At 39.9% G+C, this 23,462-nt stretch overlaps 1 protein-coding gene across 6 annotated transcripts; it reads right to left on the reverse strand.

The window, feature by feature from the left end:
• Positions 1–832: 832 nt before the first annotated feature.
• On the reverse strand, positions 833–23,409 carry klc1b (kinesin light chain 1b). 6 transcript variants are annotated; one of them, XM_026356603.1, is made up of 17 exons: positions 23,323–23,409; positions 17,080–17,350; positions 16,552–16,782; positions 15,489–15,567; positions 14,611–14,839; positions 14,391–14,478; positions 13,899–14,000; positions 13,153–13,326; positions 12,547–12,646; positions 11,377–11,429; positions 11,056–11,123; positions 10,802–10,910; positions 10,660–10,668; positions 10,203–10,355; positions 2,598–2,722; positions 2,345–2,402; positions 833–2,220 (listed from the first exon to the last, which is right to left on the reverse strand). In XM_026356603.1, exons 2-17 carry the CDS (start codon positions 17,326–17,328, stop codon positions 2,146–2,148), a joined length of 1,902 nt encoding a protein of 633 aa, XP_026212388.1. In that variant the 5' UTR covers positions 17,329–17,350; positions 23,323–23,409; the 3' UTR covers positions 833–2,145. The 6 variants fall into 6 exon arrangements, with proteins under 6 accessions (XP_026212388.1, XP_026212390.1, XP_026212386.1 ...); XM_026356601.1 differs by having other exon boundaries at positions 1,519–2,220; positions 15,489–15,570; XM_026356602.1 differs by lacking the exon at positions 23,323–23,409 and adding an exon at positions 20,998–21,136 and having other exon boundaries at positions 1,519–2,220; positions 15,489–15,570.
• Between the last annotated feature and the right edge of the window lie 53 nt (positions 23,410–23,462).

Below are 23,462 nucleotides of genomic sequence, written 5' to 3' on the forward strand. Positions count from 1 at the left end.
CTGGTAGCGCAGTATTGTGTGTGGGTGCCGTGTTGCTGTTCCAGCTGGCACCTGAGTGAATGTGGCTGATGTAAGCATGCAGTCACCCACATAAAAAGATTAAAGGGTCAAAAAGAGTGTTAGTGGATGTTATGAAGGGGGTGAGGTGACAGAGAAATGGAAAATACACACACACACACACACACACATATATATATATATAAAAATCAAAACATATTGTACTAAATCTGACAAGCCCTTACCTTAGTCTTGATGTTTCCTGACACAGGAACGCTTCAGCTGCAGCCTGCACATTTCTTTCATGTGAAGTTCTGAGGGCAAAGTGTCATCTCTCATGCACTAATGAACTCCGCTGCTCTGACTTGCTGCTTGCTTGAAAGACAGCCATGAGGAGTTTGACAGCTCTCGGAAGAACAAAAACCATTGTGGATCAGTTCATTCAAAGCACTCAGGAGTTCCTAAAGTGCTGGGGCGCCACATTAAAGCTCTGACACACTGAGATTAACAGCGAGCAGAGAAACCCTGGGTTGACTTCTGCACGGAGGAGGAGGGAAAAGTCTCGAAGACACAACATATCTTGGCAGGGCGTCTGTGTTTATAGAGTTCCCACACTTATTCAGACACTGATGTAAAAGATGTAGCACAGTTATAATCTACAGGTTTACGGACCTAACACATCATTACACTGGTCACAGTATACATGTTTGTCCAGTATTTATAAGCCAATCCATTCATTTTAGACCTTTAAACCCAAGTTTTTCAAAATGGAAAACCTCTGTAATTGAATGTAAGTGAATCAGCCACAAGAAATGTCACAATGTCAACAACAGTGAAAAGAAAAATGCTTTTATTTCTCATCAAGATCAGTCAGCATTTATGACAAATAGGGCTGGTTTACAGATTGAACTCTATCCCTGCTAATTAAATGATGTATTCTATGATTTGCGAACATACTAGATTCTGTTTCATACATTTCAGTTAAAGGGGAAATATTTGTAAATTAAACAAAATGCAAAAAACAAAACGAAAAAAAAAAAAAACACATTATAACACATTCCAGTTCTTTTGAGTATTTTCACTAAAAATGCAATCAAAGACAGAAGTCACCCATCTGAGGACTGTGCAAAACTTATCATTATCACATAGTAGAACTCCAGACATGTATCACACATCGTAATCAGTGTAAACAACATTATAAGAACACTCTTAACTCAGAGTCTTGCATGGCGACAGAGATGGATCAGGGGTGAAGAGGCCTCATTCATTTCTATATACAATTTTAAAAGGTGAAAAGGTTGATGGTTGTGTTTTTCCAATACTCTGAGAACAAAACTGACTCAAAGAGTGTACCTGTGTCTTCTCTGCAACGGAAAAGGAACTAGTGCAGAAAACACACTTGGATCTCAAAGCTGTGGAGGTTAAAGCAGCATCATTTTAAAAGTCAGTTTTTTTTTAACAAAAGTTATCTGCAACTTAAATCATGTTAACATAAACATTTCACCCTGTTTTTTCCAAGGCTTTAACCAACACCTCGCATTGCAAATAAATCTCACTGGGCAAGTGTATAACCATTAAAATGAAAATAGAAAATATTTCTTTAACAGTGTAATCACGTCATCTTTACAACCCGCAGACCTATTTATGAGCTTTCTCTTTTTACATGTAGAAAAATATCTAATCTGCACTAATAAAACAAGGAATGGCACAAACAAAAAAATTGAGGAACACAAAATCAATTCAAAACAACATAAGGAGAAATGCACCTGCACAGGTGACAGGTTATGGCAACAGCTGAAGGGAAAGTGCAGCTCCACAGTGATTTCAAATGAGGGGGTGGTGTTTGAGGTATGGGCACATTTAGGAGGCACCAAGGTGGTGCTAAAATTAGGAAGACCAAAAGTAAAAACTGAAATTGAAGAAAACAACAACAACAACAAAGCTAAATGTGTTTGTCTTGAGTGGAAACGTCTTTGGGTCTGAATCATCCAAAGCTTTTAGGGGGTCATGTGCTGGCAGGCAGGGGAAGAGTGTGTGTGAGAGGCTGACGCTCTCTGGTAGTGTTGTTGGTGGTTTCTATCAAAGGAAGAAGCAGCTTTAGGTCGGTGAACAGAGCAGCTAATAGAAAGCCACCTGGCCACCTGCCGCTCAGTTTCCAGTGTAGAGATCCACAGTGCTGGAGCTCAGACCCCGGCTCTCTCTGAAATTACTGCCTCCCCGAGTCTGACAGATACAGAAGATAGAAGCAGTGAAGTGCATGCACGTTAAAATTAAACATTACAACAATAACATAAGAAACAAAAAACATTGAAGTCATTTACTTTAACCTTAACAAACTGTTCCTCACCTGGAACTGGTCATCACTGGTTTTGTTCAGGTAGTTCAAAGACGCCGCTCGCTTCATGCTGTTGAGCAAACGATTAGAAAAGGTTGAAGTACATGTGATTAGGGGGCCACAGCATTAATTAGGTGTAACGGGGAAGCTACATTTCAAACATATATGAATCTACTGCATCCACAGAAGTCACTACCTGTCACAAGACACTTCTGCTTTAATAGGAATTCGATTTTGCTTTACGCCCACTGTTCTTAAGTCTTACTTTGTGTTGCGGGGTTCAGGGGGGCCGTTGCCCTGCAGTTTCTTCACCAGCAGCTCGCTGCTGCGACGCAGAACATCCCTGAGTTTCCCCAGAGAGCCACTGCGCTGGAGAGCTCCACTGCCATCCTGCAGACACATCCACAATAATCAGACGGTGTGGACAAGTTTTAAAAAGGTATATAGCATACATGAAATGTCCAGTAAAAGAAAAGAACTATTAAATAGGTAACAATGAAATATTAACCCTAATTTGGAAAATGTTAATGTGTTAATGTTGATAAACACGTAACCAGCAAAGCAAAGCTACATTTTTAAATTCATTACAAGTGAACACACCTCCATCAAGAAAGGCTACTAGTGTGAAGATGTTATTGTGTTTATTACAATGAACTAGATCTTAAATCATAAATACGGCTCAGTTTTCAGTATCAGGCTGGTTTGCTTTGTCTTTTTCTATATCAACTTGAACTTTTGACACTCATCACTTTATTTTGACATTTTACAGACAGAAAAATATAATTAATCAAGAATTACCAAATCAACAGATAGAATAATCAATCATGACAATTAATTGCAGACTTACAAGTACAGAAACCTGATATTCTCTTCACATCTACAACCCAGTTTTCACAAAGGTTGGGATGCTATGTAAAATGTAAACCAAGCAGAACACTACAAAGTCAATACAGTAAATGTTTAAATAGAGGATTCTGCTGCTTTTTAAACAGCTTGTGCTCATTTAGAATAGTGGAGGCAAGTGCAACAAAAGAGTGGAAAAGTCGTGTAATGGTAAGAAAAAAACATCTGATGGAACATTTCTGAAATAATTAGGTTAATTGCCAACAGGTCAGTTTCATTATTGGGTAAAAAGGCAAACTTGTAATCAGTGCACAGTTTAAAAGCCCTCATCCATGACGGTGTGGGGCTGTGGAGGGGTTACAGGAGACCAGGTTGCTTTAAAGGCCTTCAGCTCATCTGTTTTGTAAAGTTGGGCGTTTCTCATCTCCCTCTAGACCAGTGCTTCTCAAATAGTCTCCAGACTGGGGAAACCACACACTGGACTTCAAGCAGCTCGGTTTCTGCGTCTCTCCACTCTCCCTTCCAGATTCTGGGCTGAGGACTCCAGCCTCATTTTGCTTCTTGTAAACTCCCAAGTTCTTGAATCAGCTTTACTTGATAATCTCCTTCAGGCCGTAGTCACCCCAGTTGTCAGTGCACCTTCTCCTACCACAATTTTCCCTTTCAGCCAACTTTCTATGAACACGCTTTGATACAGCACTTTGAAAACAGCCAGGCTGTTCAGCAGTGACCTTATGAGGAGCGTGTTGATGATTCTGGACACCTGTCAACTCAGCAGTTTCCCCCATGTGTTTACATGAATTGAACTAGACAAAGAGACATGTTGTATTTATACCGTAGAAATGTCAAAATGAGATATTCTAATACTTTGAGATACTGTTTATTTTTTATATTTTCATGAGCTTACAGCTGTGAACTGTAATGAATAAAAAAAGGCTTGAAAGATTTCATTTTATGTAATGGATCTACTGTAGAATATGAGAGTGCCACTTTCTGAATTAAATTAGGAACATATTACAACATGGTGGCCCTGTAAGAGTCTGGGGGCTGAACTGGTCTGCCTGCAGTCCAGACCTGTCACTCAGTAAAAACATTTGGCACATTATGAAGGAAAAATATGACAAAGGAGTGTGTTGAGTAGCTGAAATCCTGTATTGGACAAGAACAGGAACATTTTGTTTTCAAAGCTAAAACAGTCGGTCTCCTTTAGTTAGGAAAAACTTGGAGAGTGTTGTATATACCTGTCTCAACTTTTTCAAACATGTTGCTGGCATCAGTTTCAAAATGTTTTCAAGATTTGATATGTTGTCTTTATTTACTTTCAATCAAAGTACTGACTTGCATTAAATGCATTCCCTTCTTGTCCCTTCTTGTCTGAATTTTATACCATGTCCCAACACTCTTGGAAAAGTGATTGTAAAAGTACAGATGACTACAGTTATCCATCCATCCATTATTTAATTATATTCTACTGTTTGTCACAGCAGAGTGAGTTTTAATATCCAACCAGTAAACACAGTAAGGTTTGATGAAAAAATACTGTTTAAACATTGTCTGAGCTCCAATCATCATAATGCAAGACTTGCTTATCACCAGCAGGGGGCGTGTGAGAGACTCAGTGGGTTTCTCTGTAATACACTTTCTACTTTATTTCACTGTGTGGCTTTGCAGCCATCGCTAGAGACTGAACATAAAAGAATCTGTATTAACTGATTACTGTCTCCATCTGATGCAGAGAAAAGACAAAACGTCACAAATGAAACATTTTATTTGAGAATACCAACAAGTGTTGATGCAATAATCTTCACAATGCAGAATGGTAAATATAATGCAGTCCTACTTACTACGATAGTGCTTATAGACCTTACCATTTATATTCTCCACTTGAGGAAACTGAAGTCACACTATATATGCCAAGAATAGATAGTTCAATAAATAAGCATTCCACTAACACAACAATATTGTCATAAGTATGCGATGAACATCAATTGTTTTGTTCAGTTGCATTAGAAGTATAGGTGTACTCGTTGGAAGGAATGAAGAATCAAGGCAAGTAGCATACTGAAAAGCCGTACAGTGAATGCACTTGTCCAATCTATAAATGCAGTCGACAATGACACTTCCAAGATGCTGAAGCCATTTTACATTCAGCTACATCTGAAATGACATGTTGATCGTGAGGAAACACTCGCACTGCACTCCTGGTGTCTAAAACCATGATTCACCCAAGTGACAATGTTTATTTGCAAACAACTGTAAGAAAAGAAAAATGGCAACATACTCCATTAAGCTTTGTGTTTTAAAATCTAGAATCCATAGCCAGAGTGGGCACTGTGACTGTACAACCGAAACATAGACAAATACACACTAACACTACTGTGAACTCCAGGCCTCCGTTGAATTATGACACTACTCCTATTCCATCAGATAAAGGCATTTTTGGGTTTATGTACATTACTTTGAAACCTATTATAATTTACCATTCTCTCAGTTGTCATATTGGCTCTACAGCATCAGCCAGTGTTAATGCTAATTCCCTTTGTAAATGTAAGCTACTGTGTACATATTGTGCAGGGTAGAGCCCGTGTAAATACTCTATCAAACCAAGGACGCTGAAGCCAGTAAGCGCAAATAGAAAATAAATTACCATGGCAACAACAGCTTGCTGTAATTCGACCAATGTGCTGTCAGCTTTGGCCTAAATGATGCTCAGCATTCTGGTCTTTCACAACAGGTAACACCATGGTATTGTTAACTTAATATCAGCCACAAAATAATCAAAAAGCTGTTAAATAAATGTAAACAAAGTCATACAAAATTAAAATGAATAGGAAACAGATCTATAAAAACAGAACAACAAAGGCGTAATGCTCCCTTCTCATTTCCTCCAACTAGGCTGAAGATGGTAAAAGAAGAGATTTTTGTAAATAGCATGTGCAACTTTACAGTACCATCTCAAAACCGTTTAGCATTTGATCTTAGGCATTAGTTTACACTGAAAACTCACAGAACAAATACTTTTAAAAAAACTAATATAGCTAAATACAGGCACCAAATTGGAAGCAAACTTTAAAGTCAGCTTCCACTCAAATATGCTGACAATGCTCAAGGCAGCAAAAAAGTCATACTGAAACCAAAGCAACTGTGGGAATCAATTAATTTGTACAATATTGAGCCTGTAATGAGTAACAACTTTATCTTTCTGGAATCTAGACTGCAGATCAAGATCATGACAGATGACAATCCTCCTCAAAATCTTTCATTATTTAGCTTATATTAAGCCTCCTACTGATAAATGTATTTTTTTTTTTAAACTTTCCTGCTCACCCATCTAATCAAATAAATCTATTCTGTGAGAATATGAAAAACTACAGTTGGATGTTGGCGAGAGAAAAAATATGTAATGACGTTTCTTTCTTCTTTTTTTTTTATGTCAAGTGAGAAAAAGAGCTGAAGTAATGATTTCCAACATGGTGGACGACATAGGGTTAGTGAGAGTGAAAGATAAAGAAGAAAAACAGAGCAGAGGTGAAAAGACCAAACGTCCCGGCAGTTTTCAGTTGAACAGGGGACAGAAGTGACAACCAGGAGAAGGCTCGAGTCTCTGCCGGAGGCGGCACCAGGAATGGTAGAGGAGCTGTTGGTTTGTTGGGACAGAGAACGCCAGAGGGAACAACAACACACATCCTTTTGCTATTGTGTTGGGGAAGGAGAGAAGGATGGAGGAATAATCTTGATGGCTTAGGCCTGATAAAAGAGAGAGAGAAAAACAGACAAAAAGACAAAACAGCACACATTGTAAGATTAAGAGCTCTAGGGCTGGGCTTCCTCTACTAAACCTGATGTGTCTACACACTGTCTGTCCTAACCCTGGTTTTATTAACAACTGGGATGTGGTTTTAGGTGTTATTAACACCAGCTGAGTGAACATACATACACAAAATGTGAAAATCTAGCAGCACAAGAGCTGTGCTTCTCTTTGAAAACTTACAGCTGTGTTTGGAACTGCTCTACAGCTCCACAGTACAAGAAGCAGGTCAGCAATGCAGTAACTTGGTGGCTGCAGTCACTATGACTCAGCTGTTCTTTCCTCCTGGGTACCAAAAAGTCAGAAGTTGGCACACTGCACCCAGTCATTGGCTGTGCACTGCAGATGCAGGACATCTATGAGCATCAACACTGAAACTGTCATACTCCTACAGCCACTACATTAACAGGAAATGCACAATAAGATCTAAATCTTTTATAAACTTTAGCAATATAAAATTCCTTAAAGTTTTATATTGTAAAGTACTTTTATAAAGTCAATTTGTATCTGCTGAATGATGCAAACATAATCCTAACCCTTTAATACTACTTTCTGCTTCCCTACCTTTTTTTACCTTGCCTGTTACTTATGGAACTAATATAACAACCCACCCAAGCGTGTTGTGTAGAATGAGATTTCAAGAGGGAGAGTACAATCCACTGAGTGAGAAAGAGAAATCTGATTGACAGGCTGATTGGTTGTCATGGCAAGAGTTATCAACAAAGATGCAGGTTAGTGCACAGAGAAGGAAAAAGGCAAAGGATAAAAACTGGATAACATGCAAACTAACAGTCAGCACATTGAGATATCTAGCTGAGAGCACAAAGCAATTACAGACACACACACACACACACACACACACACACACAAGTCAAATCATGCATTTTAAGGAGACGTACACATATCGTTAATTAACCTGAACACAACCACAAATTGCTGATGTTTGTCATCATCTCAACGTTTTCTTCATCCACACATTCAACATGAAGTCAGTAAATGACACTTAAATTAATCCCATCTAAATGTTGTCTTAACAAAACAGCTGGTATGTATAAAAATACCTAATTTTCAGTATGTAAACCTCCTCTATTTACCACTTATCAGACTTTTGTAGAGCAGAGTGAAGACATGTTTAGGCAAAGCTATAACACAGGTGAATGATAGGTCTCATATGCTTATCACACCTCTCAGCAAATACCTACACAGAAGCACACAGTACTTTACAGGCCTAAAACATAAGATGGCAAAGTCGTAGTTACACATTTGCAGTTTTTTAGGTTAATGGATGGATGGAATTTATTAAACATTTTGGTGAAATGCTCAAAGTTTTTGTGACAAATTAGATTTCAGAAACAATCTTTAATAGCATGAGAATGGCATGAGCATATTTGCTGTTTTGACTGAGAGTCTCATTTCTACTGTTTTGGCTATGATAATGAAATGCACAGCTGCAGTCCTGTTTTAAATGTGCACACATGTTCTTGCATTTGCCGGGGTGAATTTTAGAGCGGCTTTGAGTAGCTTTGTTATGCATACAAACATGTGTAAAGAAGCATTCACATTCACACAACAGCAAGCAAACACAACAGAACATTTCTATTGAATGTTACTCAGAGAGCAGCAAACAACAGGTTAACAGACATTTCTCAACCATGTGAAAACGCGGTGAACACACATGGTCCATTAGTGTGAATATTAAGGGTGAGCCAAGCAGGCTGGTTTTGCTTACATGCACGTTTGGACTGAATTGCTGCAGTGAAGGGTGTGGCCCGCACATAAGTGAGGTGAGAGGCACAGGCTCAAACGAAGCATCTCTGCTGGCACAGTTCTGCCCTCTCACTTGTGTAAGCCTTGCCATAGGGCTTCTATAAGGTGGGGTGAGGCTTTAGCACTGCTACAGGCCAGTGGTGAATATGATGCTTACAGCACCAACCTTTTTAATATCCAAGAGGGGCAAGTGCTGTGCAGAAACAAACACCCTGCAGTGTCATGACACTAACAATTGTTGGAGTGGGTGAGTAGCAGGTAGTGTGAAATAAAACTGCAGGTTAATATGTTGCCAGGGTGCCACAGATTGAACTTGTGCCTTTTTGTTACCATTCTACTTGCGCAGAAGCATTGCCAACAAAACAGTTACTTAATGATGATATCATTTGTCTGGCAATGAACAACAAAACCAGCTAGTCCAAAATAAACCTCAAATGCTGTCAAAAACAAGGGGTCAGCATGCCAAGACACTCAATCAGCTTTACATTTGTCTAAGAAGGACATGATGCTGTGTACCTGTTTGGGGAGTTGATGGACTGGTACAGATACAGTTCAGTAAGTGCACGAAACTTTAGATTTTTTAATTCTTTTCTACAAATGATGATTTACAACACTGACATCATAAATAAGTCATTCAAGAATGACTAATATGTGATTTTGTGCCGTTTGAACTCAGTGGACAGGGCTTCCTGAGCTTCCTGTGAGATGAATTGTCTAGTGGGGCTTCCTGATGGCTCTGATAATTGAGGTACGGAGGCATCAGCTTCCTGCCAATCTAGGTCTTTGCTTCCTATTCACCGGTCAACTTGCTAACTCATCAGCATTGTACAGAAAGGCTCAGAGCCGGATGTACTTCCTGAGGAGACTCAGGTCCTTCAACGTCTGCAGCACCATGCTGCGGATGTTTTATGAGTCTGTAGTGGCCAGTGTCATCTTTTATGCTGTGGTCTGCTGGGGCAGCAACATGAAGGTGGCAGACACTAACAGACTAAACAAACTGATTAGGAGGGCTGGCTCTGCTCTGGGGGTGGAGCTGGACCCTCTACACGTTGTTGCTGAAAGGAGGATGCTGTCCAAACTCCTCTCAATCTTGGACAATCCCTCCCACCCACTGCACAGTGTGTTGGTTGGACAGAGGAGCACGTTCAGCCAAAGATTTATTAACATTAAATGTTCCACAGAGCGCCACAGGAGATCCTTTCTACCTGTGGCAATCAATCTGTACAATTCCTCCCCCCTCTGTAAGGTGTGGGGGAAGTGATACTGTCATAACCTTGCTGTGCATATATTGACCCAATTTCATTTATCTATTTGCTAAAGTCACTGCCTAGATCGCTGGATTTGTGTACCATCTGTGCCAGTCCATGCTCTCCATGATACTACTAGCACCACCTTGTTCCTCCAGTGAGGTTACTCGCCATGTTAACTCTGTTTTAGTGGATGTGTACTCACCCCGTTCCACTCCACGCCCATACTCACTTCCTCGCCAGTCTCAGAGCCGCTCTCATACTTAACGCTGGTCAGACTGTCCCTGCTCCTCCGCCTGTCGCCCTCTGTATCCTTGAGGATTTCCACCACGCGTGTCTGGTGGATGGGGTCAATGCCCTGATGGAAAAAACAGACGTACGACACACAAAGAAAGAAGCAAAGAAATATATCAGAAACTGTACTAACCCAGACCTAGACATTAGGTAGTCAATATGAGTGAGTGAGTGAGTGAGTAAGTGAGTGCAGAGTTACATGTAGGAATTGAAGTGAATTAAAGTTTATTTTCTTTTGTGTTGACAGACAGTATTGTGACAGCGTCAAAGACACAATGGAGCATTGAAATGACTGTGAGATGGGAGTGATGTAAGGGGAGAGAGGTAAAGTTGCTATGGGGACTATCAGTTAGAGACAAACCACTTACTGTGTTGCTCTGGATCCATAGCAATGTAGAGAAAGGGAAAGAAATATCATGAGATTTGCTGTCCTAACACAGGCAACATTAAATTATATAAAATTTACAAAAAACAGGAACTTGGAATTTTCTGGTAGGAAATGCTGCTGACCTGCTTGCGAGACCTCACAGCGCACTCTTCCAGGGTCTCAGCAGCCTCTAGCTTGCCCTGTCGGCGGTACAAGGCTCCCAGGTTTCTCAGGGTGGTGTTCACTGTGGGGCTGGATATGGAAGATAGAAGCAGACCAGAAGTTTGTCCAAAAGCCTAAATCGCAATTTCTAAAACAATAAAAGTAAAACAAGTAACATCCACACTTTTACAAGGAGCTCCATAACAGAGCTATAAAACACGCCTCATTGATTCACCTGTTGACTTTACAGGCCTTGTACCAGCCTCCGTACTCTCCATAAGGAGTGTTGTCCCTGTGCTTGCCCTGGAAGTAAATGAGAGAGAAAAAAAAGTGTGTAAAAGGAAATAGTGGTTCAAACCGGATTAGCAGCATTTTCCCTCTGTTTACATATAATTATCATTTGCTAGATGCGACTTGTGTGTGACTGACAAGATAGTATTGTTTAGGAAGTGAAATACACTGTTTGTTTCTTTTTCACCAATGTCATTTAAAATGTTCTTGCTTGTTGTGCTTTTGTGCTGAATGATGTGAGGATGATTATTAAGAATCCCCTCACCTTGCTCATCTCCTCTCTTTCCTCTGCGTGCATCCAGATTGGCTTGTTCTCAGCTACAGACAGAAACATGACAAGGGAATAGACACAAAATGCAACAGATTGACTGAATCTGAGAATGTTCATTGTTTTTGGGTTGTTTTACACACTTTGCCAGAGACACAAAAAGAGGCTAGTGATTTCTGAGATCTCGCACAGATAATAAAGGATAAATATTTACACACTGGCAAAATGACAGTTATTAATCATCCTAATAATAATTAATAATACAAAGACTAATTCAGTATGTAGAATAAAACACAGGAACATGTCTTAAAACATGTTAAATTTAATCATGTCAAACATTTTCCAGATTATCTACCATTAAATAATAATGTGTGTAGATCAACACAGAGAACAATACAATTTGCACCATCAGATCAGACTCAATAAGATACAAGCTGATTATCTCCTAAATACAACCCCCTTTCCCCAAATTAAATCACACATTATCAGTTCTCTATATATTCATTAAATATGCATTTGAAACCCACAATCATAGCAACCACAACCAAAATCCAGCGATATTCAACAATGTTGCTGCTGCATTGCTTCCACTTAACCTTCAACTCACCACCAGGTTTAAAACATCTGAGCACTACTGTCAAGTTAAGTGACACATGAAAAATAAACCTCTCAGGAAAAGAAAAACGCACGTCAGTGCAGTGAATTGTGTTGAGTCACTTTCATTGCTTTTTAAAAGCAGTCAATCAAATCCCCTGGAGCTAAGCCATCAAAAGGCTCAGCTTTAACTAAGAACTAAGCAGAGTAGAAAATTGAAAGGGTTCATCTTTTAGATAAGTAAACTCTTTTTTTCTTCAAATGGTTTCTGTAAAGATTCTTTGAGTCCTTTGAATAGTGAGGTGGTGCAGCACCTTGCTTAGAACATCGTCCACTTTTTAACCATCTGTCCATCATTGACTCTGCTCGCTGGTATGAGACAAACAGTAGATGTAAGACAAGGCAACAGTGGAGGAATGCTGACAACTACAACTCTAATCTGCATACTGTATTTTGACGGTCAGTATAAGATACTGCCATTTTTCTTGGGGTAACTTGAGACAAGAATCTTCATCATGGTCATATAAAATAACATTTCGAACAAGTGTTTTAATGTCTACTGTGAGGCCTTACCATCCACAGATCCAAACTCTTTCTCATGAGCACGAGTCAGAATTTCTTTGTATAGAATCTCAGCCTCCTTGTATTTCCCCTGTTTGAGAAAACAGGATGCCTGAAGAAAAAAAAGAAGTGAAAGCACATTTCAGTATTGGATCAAATTGACCCGTCTATTGATTCTTAATGTTCCCCTGATAGAGCAGGAGCAGTGTGTCTGCATGTTTCTTCCTGCACACCGTGGCTCATAAAAAATTATATAGTACCACAGACACTCCCTTATTGTCTACATACTGCCCCCCCAATCATCAGTGAGATAGAACAGAAGCAGGAAGAAGAGCTACAAGAAGCAAGGAAGCAGACAAGGGCCGTTTTCCTCAAAAGACATTTCAAGTAGAAGCTTTGCTGGCAAAAAGCAGTTACAGTTTACATGCTGAACACGCCCACAGAGACCAAGCTCAGGCTGACAGAACGAATGAGTGATTTTGCTCACAATAAATGTAAGCTTTCCCTCTGTTGTCCTGAGCACACTCAGCTCAACAGGGACTGTTTCTCTTCGAACTGAATAGTATGTTATGTTATTATCAAAGGGTCTGATGGCTGATGTAGTAACTCATCTCTCACCAGGTTGTTCTTGGTTTTGGCCACGTTGGGATCGTCGGGGCCAAGCCTGCTCTCATAGATCTCCAGGGCACGGCAGTAGTAGTACTCCACTTCCTCATACTTGCCCTGGTTCTGACACAGCAAAGCCAAGTTGTTCAGCTGTTTGGCCACATCTGGGTGGTCCTTCCCCAGGACCTGATGGAAATCAAGTTGTTTGAATTAATATTTCAGTTTGTGTCTCTGCTTCAGGATCTTTGGCACCTTTGCAGATCTCTCCATTCTGTGTTTCTATCTCCTCTTGTTGCTTTTACCAGACAGCACATCTGCCTACTGCAGGCACTCAGGAGATCTAATAAAAGGCTGGGTAATCAATAGAGGAGGAACAGAATAGCAATTTCAGGTAAAGAGATTCATTGTACCCTGCTGAACTCTGTAGCTTTGTCATGTCTCCCATCTATTTCCTGCCTTGTTCCCCCAACGCTTACTATCCATTTTCAGCAGTGCTCTCAATTAAACCCTTCAATTCTCCACCGACACAGGAATGGCCCACAGCGGAAACATCACAGACAATTTAAGAAAATAATTTGCTCTTTTCCCTATTTATAGTAGCTGGTGTTACAATAGCTCTAAGTGACATTTGGAAAATATTATCACTGTTAATTACTTCATTCCAATGAGCTAATTGTTCACTGGTTTGGCCTTGAGATGAGCCCTCAATAGCAATTATGTAGACTGCTCCACTGGTGCAATCCAAGGATATGGCCTACCTTTTCTCTGATCTCCAGAGCCCTCTTACACAGAGGCTCGGCCTCTTTGTACTTTCCCCGTTTTCCATACAGCACAGCCAAGTTGTTCAGCGTTGCAGCTACCTAAACACACAGAAAAATAAAAAACCTGAATAAGACCACTTCCTTTGGTGCCACAATATACACCGATTCCTACCACAGTGTTCTCAAAGGGAATTAAACCCTTATAATTCTTTTAATGTTTTCCCTGTATTGATATATTCCAAATGAGGGACACATCACTTATTTTTAAGCCTGCAGGTACATGGTCAATGATCCATAGTTAACCAGGCGGAAAAAAATTCATATAGACAGACTGAGTAGGACAGTAAACATAGCAGCCTGTCTGATTATAGCTTCTCAGTAGACAGCATCTTTAAGTGATTATGAACAAACACCAAATGATCAGACTAATCTTATCTCTGCAAACATGGATGTGTCCACATGAAGATATAGTTGCCAATGGAATCTTACAGCAGGATGGTCTTTGCCCAGCGTTTTCTCCCGGATGGAGAGAGCATCGTTGAGCAGATGGGCGGCCTCTTTGTATTTGTTCTGGTCCCTGCATGAGCGAGAAGGAGAGACAATGCAATGTGGTGAGAGTGAATGCTTCTTGATTTGGACAAGAAGTGGCAACATGACACAAAGAAACAAAAAAAACTAGTTAAGGTCCCCATATGGCGTCTTTTCTGACCTATAGACCAAAGCCAGGATGTTGAGCATGGTGGCCACGTCAGGGTGGTCGTGTCCAGAGGTCTTTTCGAGGTCCTCCAAAGCCTGCTTGCAGAGGGGGACAGCCACCTCGTATCTGCCCTGAGAGGCATACTGGATCACCAGGTTGTGCAGGGTTCTCAGACGAGCGGGGATCTCGTAGCCTCCCTGCTGGGCAGCAGCCACGGCTGCACTGTTGTGTTGCTGCTGCACTGTAGGTTACAGAGGCCACACATAGAAGGAAAATTGGGTGTCTGACCTGATTACATCACCAACTACATTCACACAAACACAGTACTGTTGTTTCAAGAAATCATTCGATTATGGGGATAACTAGAATGTAATGACACAACACAACATTTTCAACATCAGTATCCTGGACTCACACTGGATTAATTTGGGGAGAGGGAGGCAAAGGATAATCCGGCCTGTTACCTAACACCAAACTAAAAATGTCGGATTTCCCTCACTCACAGCAGCTGTTTCGACTGAGAAACCAGCTGCAGAGTTCATGCATATTTGCTGTTTTGTTGTAGTAATTATAATTCTAACACAGAAATAATCATCATCATTCTAAATCATATCTTTGTCATTTTGAAAGCATCCGATCCAAAAGTATTAGAATACTAATCAGTTCCTTTATTTTTGCATGAAAAACTGTATGGGTTCAAACAAAGGTTCTAATTTGTGTATTGGATCCAGAGGTAAAACACATGGAAATGAAAGCTGAAATATTGATGTTTTCATTCTACAGAAAAGGTAAAGGAACTGGCCTCAACATTCCAATACTTTTAGAGTGGAGTTTATTTTTTGGGCTTTTACAGTCTAACGATATGTTTAGAGGTTACATTTTGTTCTTACTTCCTTGGCCATGTTCTTCTTCGTCGTTAGGGAAGAGGTCGTCCAGGGAGTCCTTTTGGGTTTCTCTGTCCTTCTCCTCCTGCTGAGAGGATGGAACAAACCTACTAGTCAGATCCTCTAACACACTTCATACAGCATGGATGACAGTCCAGGAAACATCCAAGTCAGATTGAGAAATGAAAGTGATAGATAATTTTAAAAAATGAATTAAGAATGACAGGCACACAGATCTGGTTACCTCATAACAAGTGTGCTTGAGATAATACAGTGGCAAGAAAAAAGTCTGTGAACCTTTTGAAATTGTGTGGTTTTCTCCAACATACTTAACAATTGGGATGATGTTTTCATCATGGTTATGTATGTGTATGTTATGTATGAATGCATGTAGTTATTCTACAGTGTAAGGCCCTCGTTGACCCAGTGATGGTTTTATTTTAAGCTCATTATCATGTTGATTTGGTAAATTTAAGGGTAAAGTTGACTAATATTAATAATATTTATCAAAATATGTATTGTTGCATCAGCCTGTTGAAAAATAAAAAATGGAAAAGCTGATTTCAGAACAAAGATGATTAAGGGTATTCCTGCAGGTTCCTGCTAAGGTAAGCAGTTAATGGTTACAGCTTTGTGACTAAGGATGGAGTCATCCCCATCAGACCCAGATCAATAAGGACCTGAAAGACTAATTTCTGGAGCTCCCTGTCACAAGGTAAATTCAAAACATGAATAGTTTACTACTCCGGAACCTTCTTGACAGTTCACTGCCCATTTGAAATTATATCAGGACAAAACTGCTAGAGCAACTCTGTCACAACAACAGATTTGTATCTTTGTTTACGGTATAATAACCATGTCATCTCATCTTCACTGCAGAGAGGAAACATTGTTAATAGTGGTACTTTACTAGTTAAAAGGATGCTACTGTAAAAATGGGTAGAATGAAATGTATTGACCCTATTTCAGAAAGAAATATCAGTTACAATTATTTTGTAGATGCATCTGTAGTTGTAAATGAGGGTCCTCTGTCTTCATACTAAGAATATTTTAAGTGTACAATACTTACAGTGGGTGAGACATCTTCATCGTATTTTTTGAGCTGGTTCATAAACTCCAGGTGCTTCTTCTCCTCTTCTAGTTGGGCCACACTCTGTTCGCTCTTCTGAAGCTTCTGCTGGGTGTTGGCCAGCTCGTCCCGCAGCCACTGATTTTCCTGGCAGAGCCTCCTCACCTGTGCGCGCAGTTTCTGCTTCTCCGATTCTACTGCATTCAGATGGTTGGACAGGGCCATCATCACCTGTGAGGGTGACAGCAATAAAGTTTAATAACAATTAAAGAGCACAAGCTGTTGCAGCAGAATGGCAAAATAGCAAAAAACAGGAGCTGATACTGAATGAATCACAATCACCACACAAGCCGAGTATAGAATGAGGAAGCAGTGAAGAAGCAAAAACACACCTAGAAAAGGCAATAACACGTGGCTGTGTGGGTTAAAGAGATGATTATCTAAACTTTACTATAACTTCAATATTAAAAACTTCAACACAATTTAGGATTAGACTCCCTTTGCCCTCCTCATCCACTAACACCTTACCTGTGCCTCTCCCAGGCCCAGTTCAATCATTTCCACTGACTTGCGGAGAAGGTTGGACTTCTCATGCACTAGGTTGGCCTCTTCATCTTTCTTTAGGCACTTGATGGTCTCCAGGAGGCTGTGGAGGATGGAGTTGTGCTCATTCTTCAGGGCCTCCAGACCCTGGATCACCAACTTTGTGTTAGATATGATCTCCTCCTGAGAGAGCTTCTCAAGCTTCTCTTCCCGTGGATACACCATGGTGGACATCTTCTATGTAGCTCAGGGAAACCTGTAAAGATTGAAAGAAAAAAAAAAGAAAAGAAAAGGGTACTGGCTGTTAGAACAGGGTCACTACATCTGAGATTTCATGAGTAAGATAGGTCAGCATTTTTCAAGCTGATAAATGAGACACATTTAATCTGCTTTGAGACATGCACTGGAACCCTTCATTAGACTTCACCTAGGTGAGCTGTATTTGAGAATGCAAATGTCCAAATAAGTCAGATCAAACATCAAATGGACCTTGTTCTGCGAGTCCCCCAGTACAAAGTCTATGTAATGTCTTTGTGATCCCACGTGCAAATAGAGCAGGTAATTGTCTGGAAAACTCCCAGTGAGTGGCCGTTCCCTTTCGGTCGTTCTGCACAGCAGGGTTACATACTTAACTCATTGTTTTTATTCATGTGTCTGGTCCTGCTTAGGTGTGCTGTAAACAAAAGACAATTTGAGTTCTGCAGTGTGCTTTTCGTGTCATATTGTACCTCCTTAACACTCTACCCTGGCACCATCCCTCACTGAAGTCAAACTATTTCCCCAAGTGAGAATGCATCTCGCATGGGCCATCTTCTAATCTGTGCTACATGTGTGAATGCACAACTCCAAACATTGTCTGGAGTGCATTTGTAAAAACGGCTTCAGAGTGTAGTCAGTTCAATGTCATATGGGAAAAAAGTAAACTATGATTTAAAAGTGATTTTGCTTCAACCGTGTTTAATAAATTGCTACATACAATGTAAAGATGTGTGTAGATGGAAAACTGAGGCCAGAGAGGCCCATTATTCTGGTGGACAGACTGCAGAGAATTGGTGCCTATAATAAGCCCTGGTTGGGAGTAGGGCTGCTATTTGCAGTAAAACAGAGGGCACACAGATGCTGCAGTGTGGGAGCCTTCTGCTGCCAACACTTTATCCAAACAGATGCCTCGCTGGCAGCAGCTGAAGAGTGAAGGAGAGGATGACATGACAAAAGCCTCAGTAATATAGCTCAGCACTTCATCAAGTCAGAAAATAACCCTGTGTCAATAAAATTGTATTCTCATGAAATGTCAGCCTTTTGGTTTGTGCATTGAATATTTTAACATGTGAAGATTTTTACCCAAACTGAAGATAACCTATGACTCATTGAGCCACGTCATTGCCGGCTACATCATGCAAATATCAGGGCAAGAACCATCCCTGCTGTTTAAACTGGGGTCCAGGCAATACTGAACAACTACACTGAATAATGTGATAAGGATAACAAGGCTTAGAGTACTAAAGTACTAAACAACCAACTGAAAACCCTCTGTCTAGAGAAAAATATACTATGCCATTAGTGAGCCACTTCCTTGCTTTGCTACTTGCATTTCAGCAACTGACTATTAAGACTGAGTACTGGAAAAAAAAAAAAGACTTGTATCTTGTTTTGTCCAACCAATAGTCTGAAGATATTGTTTACTGTACCGATACTGTGCAACATTTACTATGATAGAAGACTTAACTGAAATAAACATTTCAGAAGCTTGGTCCTTAGATGCCTTCCCACAGAAAATGTGTTTTGTTTTATTTTTTAACTTTGACCAAAATTCAACTGGATTGATTTCTGGTATCCAGTCACATCATCTCTCTTGTGATGTTATGAAGGTTTACAATATGTATTTATATATGGGCTCCACCAGGGCAGTGCTACTTACATCATGATGCTAATACATTTCACTATGGAGACATGAGAAGCACTATTACAGTCAACAGCTGCTCACTTGGATGTCAATCAGCCTGTGGAAATGAGGATTAATTAGGACAACACTGGTCTGTGTGCTACTAACTGTAAATGAACAGGAGAGCAGCAATAATTGGCAACAAAAACCTGTCAATTAAAAAAGTGATCCAACATCATGAGAAGATACAGCAGAGGCATGTGGTGAAAACCAACTCAACTTTTTATTTTATTTTCTTTGCACAATCGCAAAAGCCGCAAGGTCACAAACCCACTTATTCAGATCCACTGAAAAAAAGGGAAATGTACAAAAAGGTAATCATTGATCCTTAATCTTTTCCTGCAAATGTGTTTTTTGGGATATGGAAGGTGCCTGAATCCTCTGCAGAGGAAACGGAAAAGTGAAAAAGTGGCCTAAACCCGATGAAAAGCGCGTTGCATTCTGAAACAGTGCCTTTTTTCTTGGGCTGGCAGTGTATAAACCTACATGAAGGTCTAGAAGTATGAACATATACTTAAATATATGGAAAAATACATCTGGTAAGAATTCATTAGCATTTACATTTAGTTATTTGGCAGACGCTTTTATCCAAAGCGTCTTACAAGAGAGACGCAAAGCAAGCAAAAGGCAAGAAATAACATGTTTTAGGAGAACTTGCATTGAAGAAAAGTAGATGACAACACAGTTAACTGAAAGCTGTTCTGTCCTGACAAAACTACCTTGCTACTTCACAAAAGTCTCTTCAAATGCCACAAACAAATCAATCAAATCTCATTTTAATAAACTAATGAATGCTTTACATAAAATGTTGTGTTCAACAGCATACAAAACAATAGCACAGTTGCTATGTCATATGAGCAATATGAACACAAAAGAGGGAGGCACATAACAAGGCAAAGAAGGGGACTGCAAGACCCTAACTTGATATGTCAGACGCACAGAAATATTTGCTTTTTCATTGATATGATCTGGCACCAAAGCTTTTGACTGTTCCGACGATCAAACATATCCAGGTAAGACAGCAGTTATTTAATTAATACCTACTAAATGTGGATGAAAGCCCTGACTAGCGGAGTATACACAGGAGCTACAAAGGGAAGAGTTTCTTTTATGTCAGCCAGGGGAGAAACAAGAAGGTTTGCCTTGATAAAACGCACAAACACTGTCAAGGACTCTTGCTTTCTTCAGACTGCTGAAGTTAATGTTTTCCAAGTGAGGTGAGATAAAGTTCAACAGTCCCGTTGTTTTCCTTTTAAGACAGCCCTTGAATTAATCTTTAACATTTACTCTTTTTTCCTTTCATAAAAATCATGTGCAAACAGCAGATAACATCAAATCACAAGAACAAATACAGCCGACAGACCAGCTGACTCATGAAGTCCATAATATAACCACGTATACTGTGGATATCAGTCAGTGTGGTTTTGGGGCAATATAAAAAATATACACTTGTGTACGTGTTACACATTCTACAGAGAGAAATATTTACTCAATTTGGGCCTTAATCCAAACAGTCTCATGATCAGGATCAAGTATTAATCAAGCACAAAACCAGTGAGTTGGCCAAGAACATGAAATGTTTGCTAACAACAATGAAGAAACCCTTTAACAAACCCCTCGATGTAGAACTACTTGCTCTGTTTTTTATACATCCTTAACATAGATACGAGAAGGTGCACTAAGTTCTTGCCTATTGCTAGTCATGCATAATATATTAACAAAGTGGCACATTCATACAAAATGCTATCATTATAGAGAAATTCTTCTTTGTCATGAAGTTAAAAACCTGGTTACCAACAGACTAAATATGAAAAAAAGCTTTATATACACACATAATTACAGTGTCCACATAAACAGGATAATTACATCCATTACTAACTCACTAAATGCCTACAAAAACGCAAAGACATTTACCAGTCAATGTTTGCAGCTGCTACAGCAGGCTGGACCCGAAGACTAACCTCTGTTTTAGTGGCAGATCAGAGCCTCATACTTTGGCATGGAAAAAAGCTGATGAAATACTGACTCTTGCTCCAGCAATAGCCCCATATGCCAACAAAATGCATCATTTGTTGCTGTGCTAATCCAAAGAACTCCTCCTTTAAATGAAAAAGGAAATCTTCAGTGTAAACAGGCAAATGGAAATAAAACAAGACAGTAATGAGAACTGATGTTGGGGAGAGGAGGATGGGAGCTCCCCGCAGGATGATGGTGACCTTCCTATAGCTCAGTCACAGCAACCAACATCAGCTCAGGGCGCACATCGAGAGACAACCCCACCCACGGAGGAAGGAAAATAGAGGAGTGTGGAGGAGCAGGTTGGAGGGGGGGGATGGACTCTGTTACTCTATACTCATCAGACACAAAAGAATAGGCCTAATGAGACACAATGCTAAAGGCTGTGTGGTAATATTTTTAGAGGCTCAAAAAGAGTTTCACATGTAACCAAGGCTGGGACACAGGGACACAACGCACTGCAAGGTTAAAACCTATTGTCATGTTGCTCTGTGAGGTATATGTGAAAACAACACACTGATTTTCACATAGCTCCACTTGCATACTGCATTCTCATCTTACCACCATGTAACAAATCTCTAAATATAAATCAATTACAGACAAAAAGACAATCTCTTAGGTGAAGATAAGTCTAATTAATATAGCAGTGAGTTGAAAAGTACCTAGTTGCTCATAACAAGATTAAACTGCCAGGTCACAACACACAATACAAATACAAATACGTGACAGTACAAATATGATCCGTAAGGAAAAAAATACAGTCTAAACTAAGTGATCATGTTCACTAATTTATGGTATAATTACTAAACTCACACCTGCTAAAGGCACTAACTACAGCAAACATTTCTGAAATCAAAATCTAAATTTGCTGTTGTTTTCATTTCATGGATCAGCAGCTGACTTTTATGGACGGAAGTTAGATGACTCAACTTTGCAGTGGGATCAAAGGTAACTTAATACTGGAACTATCACAGCACTTCTACCCCAGAAGCCAACACAAATACCAAGAGGAGCGTATGGTGTTATGACAATCAATTTCATAGCTAAAGAATCAACTTTGTGGACTGGTACTGATTAATATTTTGCCATCGTTCCCCTGTTTATTACTCATCTAAATGAATGAGTTTCATACCATCACATTTCTTTGGTAATCACCCATTACTCTCTCTACCATCACCACACTACAGGCACTGACGTCTGTTGTACTTTTGCACACTGATCTCAAAATAGTGGATCAGACGAATAACCCTTATTTACATAAAAACAAAACATTGTATGGGCTGTTGAGAAAGAGCGTGGGGCGAGCAGACTGCAGGAGGAGAATTAGGGTACTGGTCAATCTCTATGCAATGTACCTCTTGTAGTGTGACACCATCAGATCACTTCACCCGTTTTCTGCACAAACAGCAATCCAACACATTGGCTGCATCACTGCCAGAAACAAAGAGCAGCCAGATATCAAGGAGGGTGTGGCAATGCCTGGGACAACCAGGAGGGAAGGGCCACTGACACAGTCATCCATCACTTCACTGACACCAGCTGCTGGATGACTGTTTTCCACTGATGGTTTCAGAAAAATGTCTTCCTGAATAGTGTAATTGATGCAATAACCAACTAACAAACTAGAATATCAGCTTATCTTGTTGTAGAGCTGATATGAAGACAATGAGACATCTGTGTCTATGAGACTTCTCTGTATAGAATCCCACAGGTAAAAAAGGTTGAAAAACAATCCTGGATAATTATTTATAGTGGTAGCTACATGTTAATGACTCTGCACAACGTCATTCTGTATGGAACAAAACCGTTTTCTGAATATTACGATTGAATAAAAAACTTAAAACATCCAATCTAGGTAGTCTATCACTTGACGTGCGGGTTGCTCGTTGGTTGATTCCCAATTTGATAATGTTATGATCTTCGCAGTTCACAATGTTGTTACGACTTTCTACATTGAACTAACAAGTTCTCAATTAACAGGACAATTATTCTGTTCAAGAGAAATAATGCCATTTTCTAAACCAGCACTCATAGCTTTAGCTAAATAAAGCTTTTTGATCCGTTTTGCGCTCCCGTCTGCGACTAATAGGAGCTAGTTTCGGCTAAGAAGCTATCACCCCTCCCTAGTTGATGCGAGTTCACTCTGTTCAAACGGCCGAACCCGTAATTTACGTACACGGCAACTTAAATTAATATTACTTGAATACACGCTCATATGAATGGTTCCTTAAATTATAATAATAGTCAGTGAATATCCATTTAACACTTACCGAGAGCTAGGACTAGCGATTAGCTCAGCCCCTTTAAATCCAAAATGTCTCCGGCACAGAAAATTCTCCCAGCAGCCTCTGCGTCTGGGCCGATGTGTAGTGACGTCATGTATTGTTTTCGCCAATTTTCAACACAGTAT

This window comes from Anabas testudineus, chromosome 15 (genome assembly GCF_900324465.2).
Source record: "Anabas testudineus chromosome 15, fAnaTes1.2, whole genome shotgun sequence".
NCBI classification, from domain to species: domain Eukaryota; kingdom Metazoa; phylum Chordata; class Actinopteri; order Anabantiformes; family Anabantidae; genus Anabas; species Anabas testudineus.

Excerpts from the sequence above, each read along its gene's own strand:
- klc1b (XM_026356601.1), bottom strand. The coding sequence starts at position 17,328 with ATGTCCACCATGGTGTATCCACGGGAAGAGAAGCTTGAGAAGCTCTCT. Across the intron at positions 11,124-11,376 it reads AAAGAGAGGAGATGAGCAAG|GGCAAGCACAGGGACAACAC; the intron begins GTGAGGGGATTC and ends ATTTACTTCCAG. Across the intron at positions 2,403-2,597 it reads CCTGAACCCCGCAACACAAA|CATGAAGCGAGCGGCGTCTT; the intron begins GTAAGACTTAAG and ends TTTGCTCAACAG.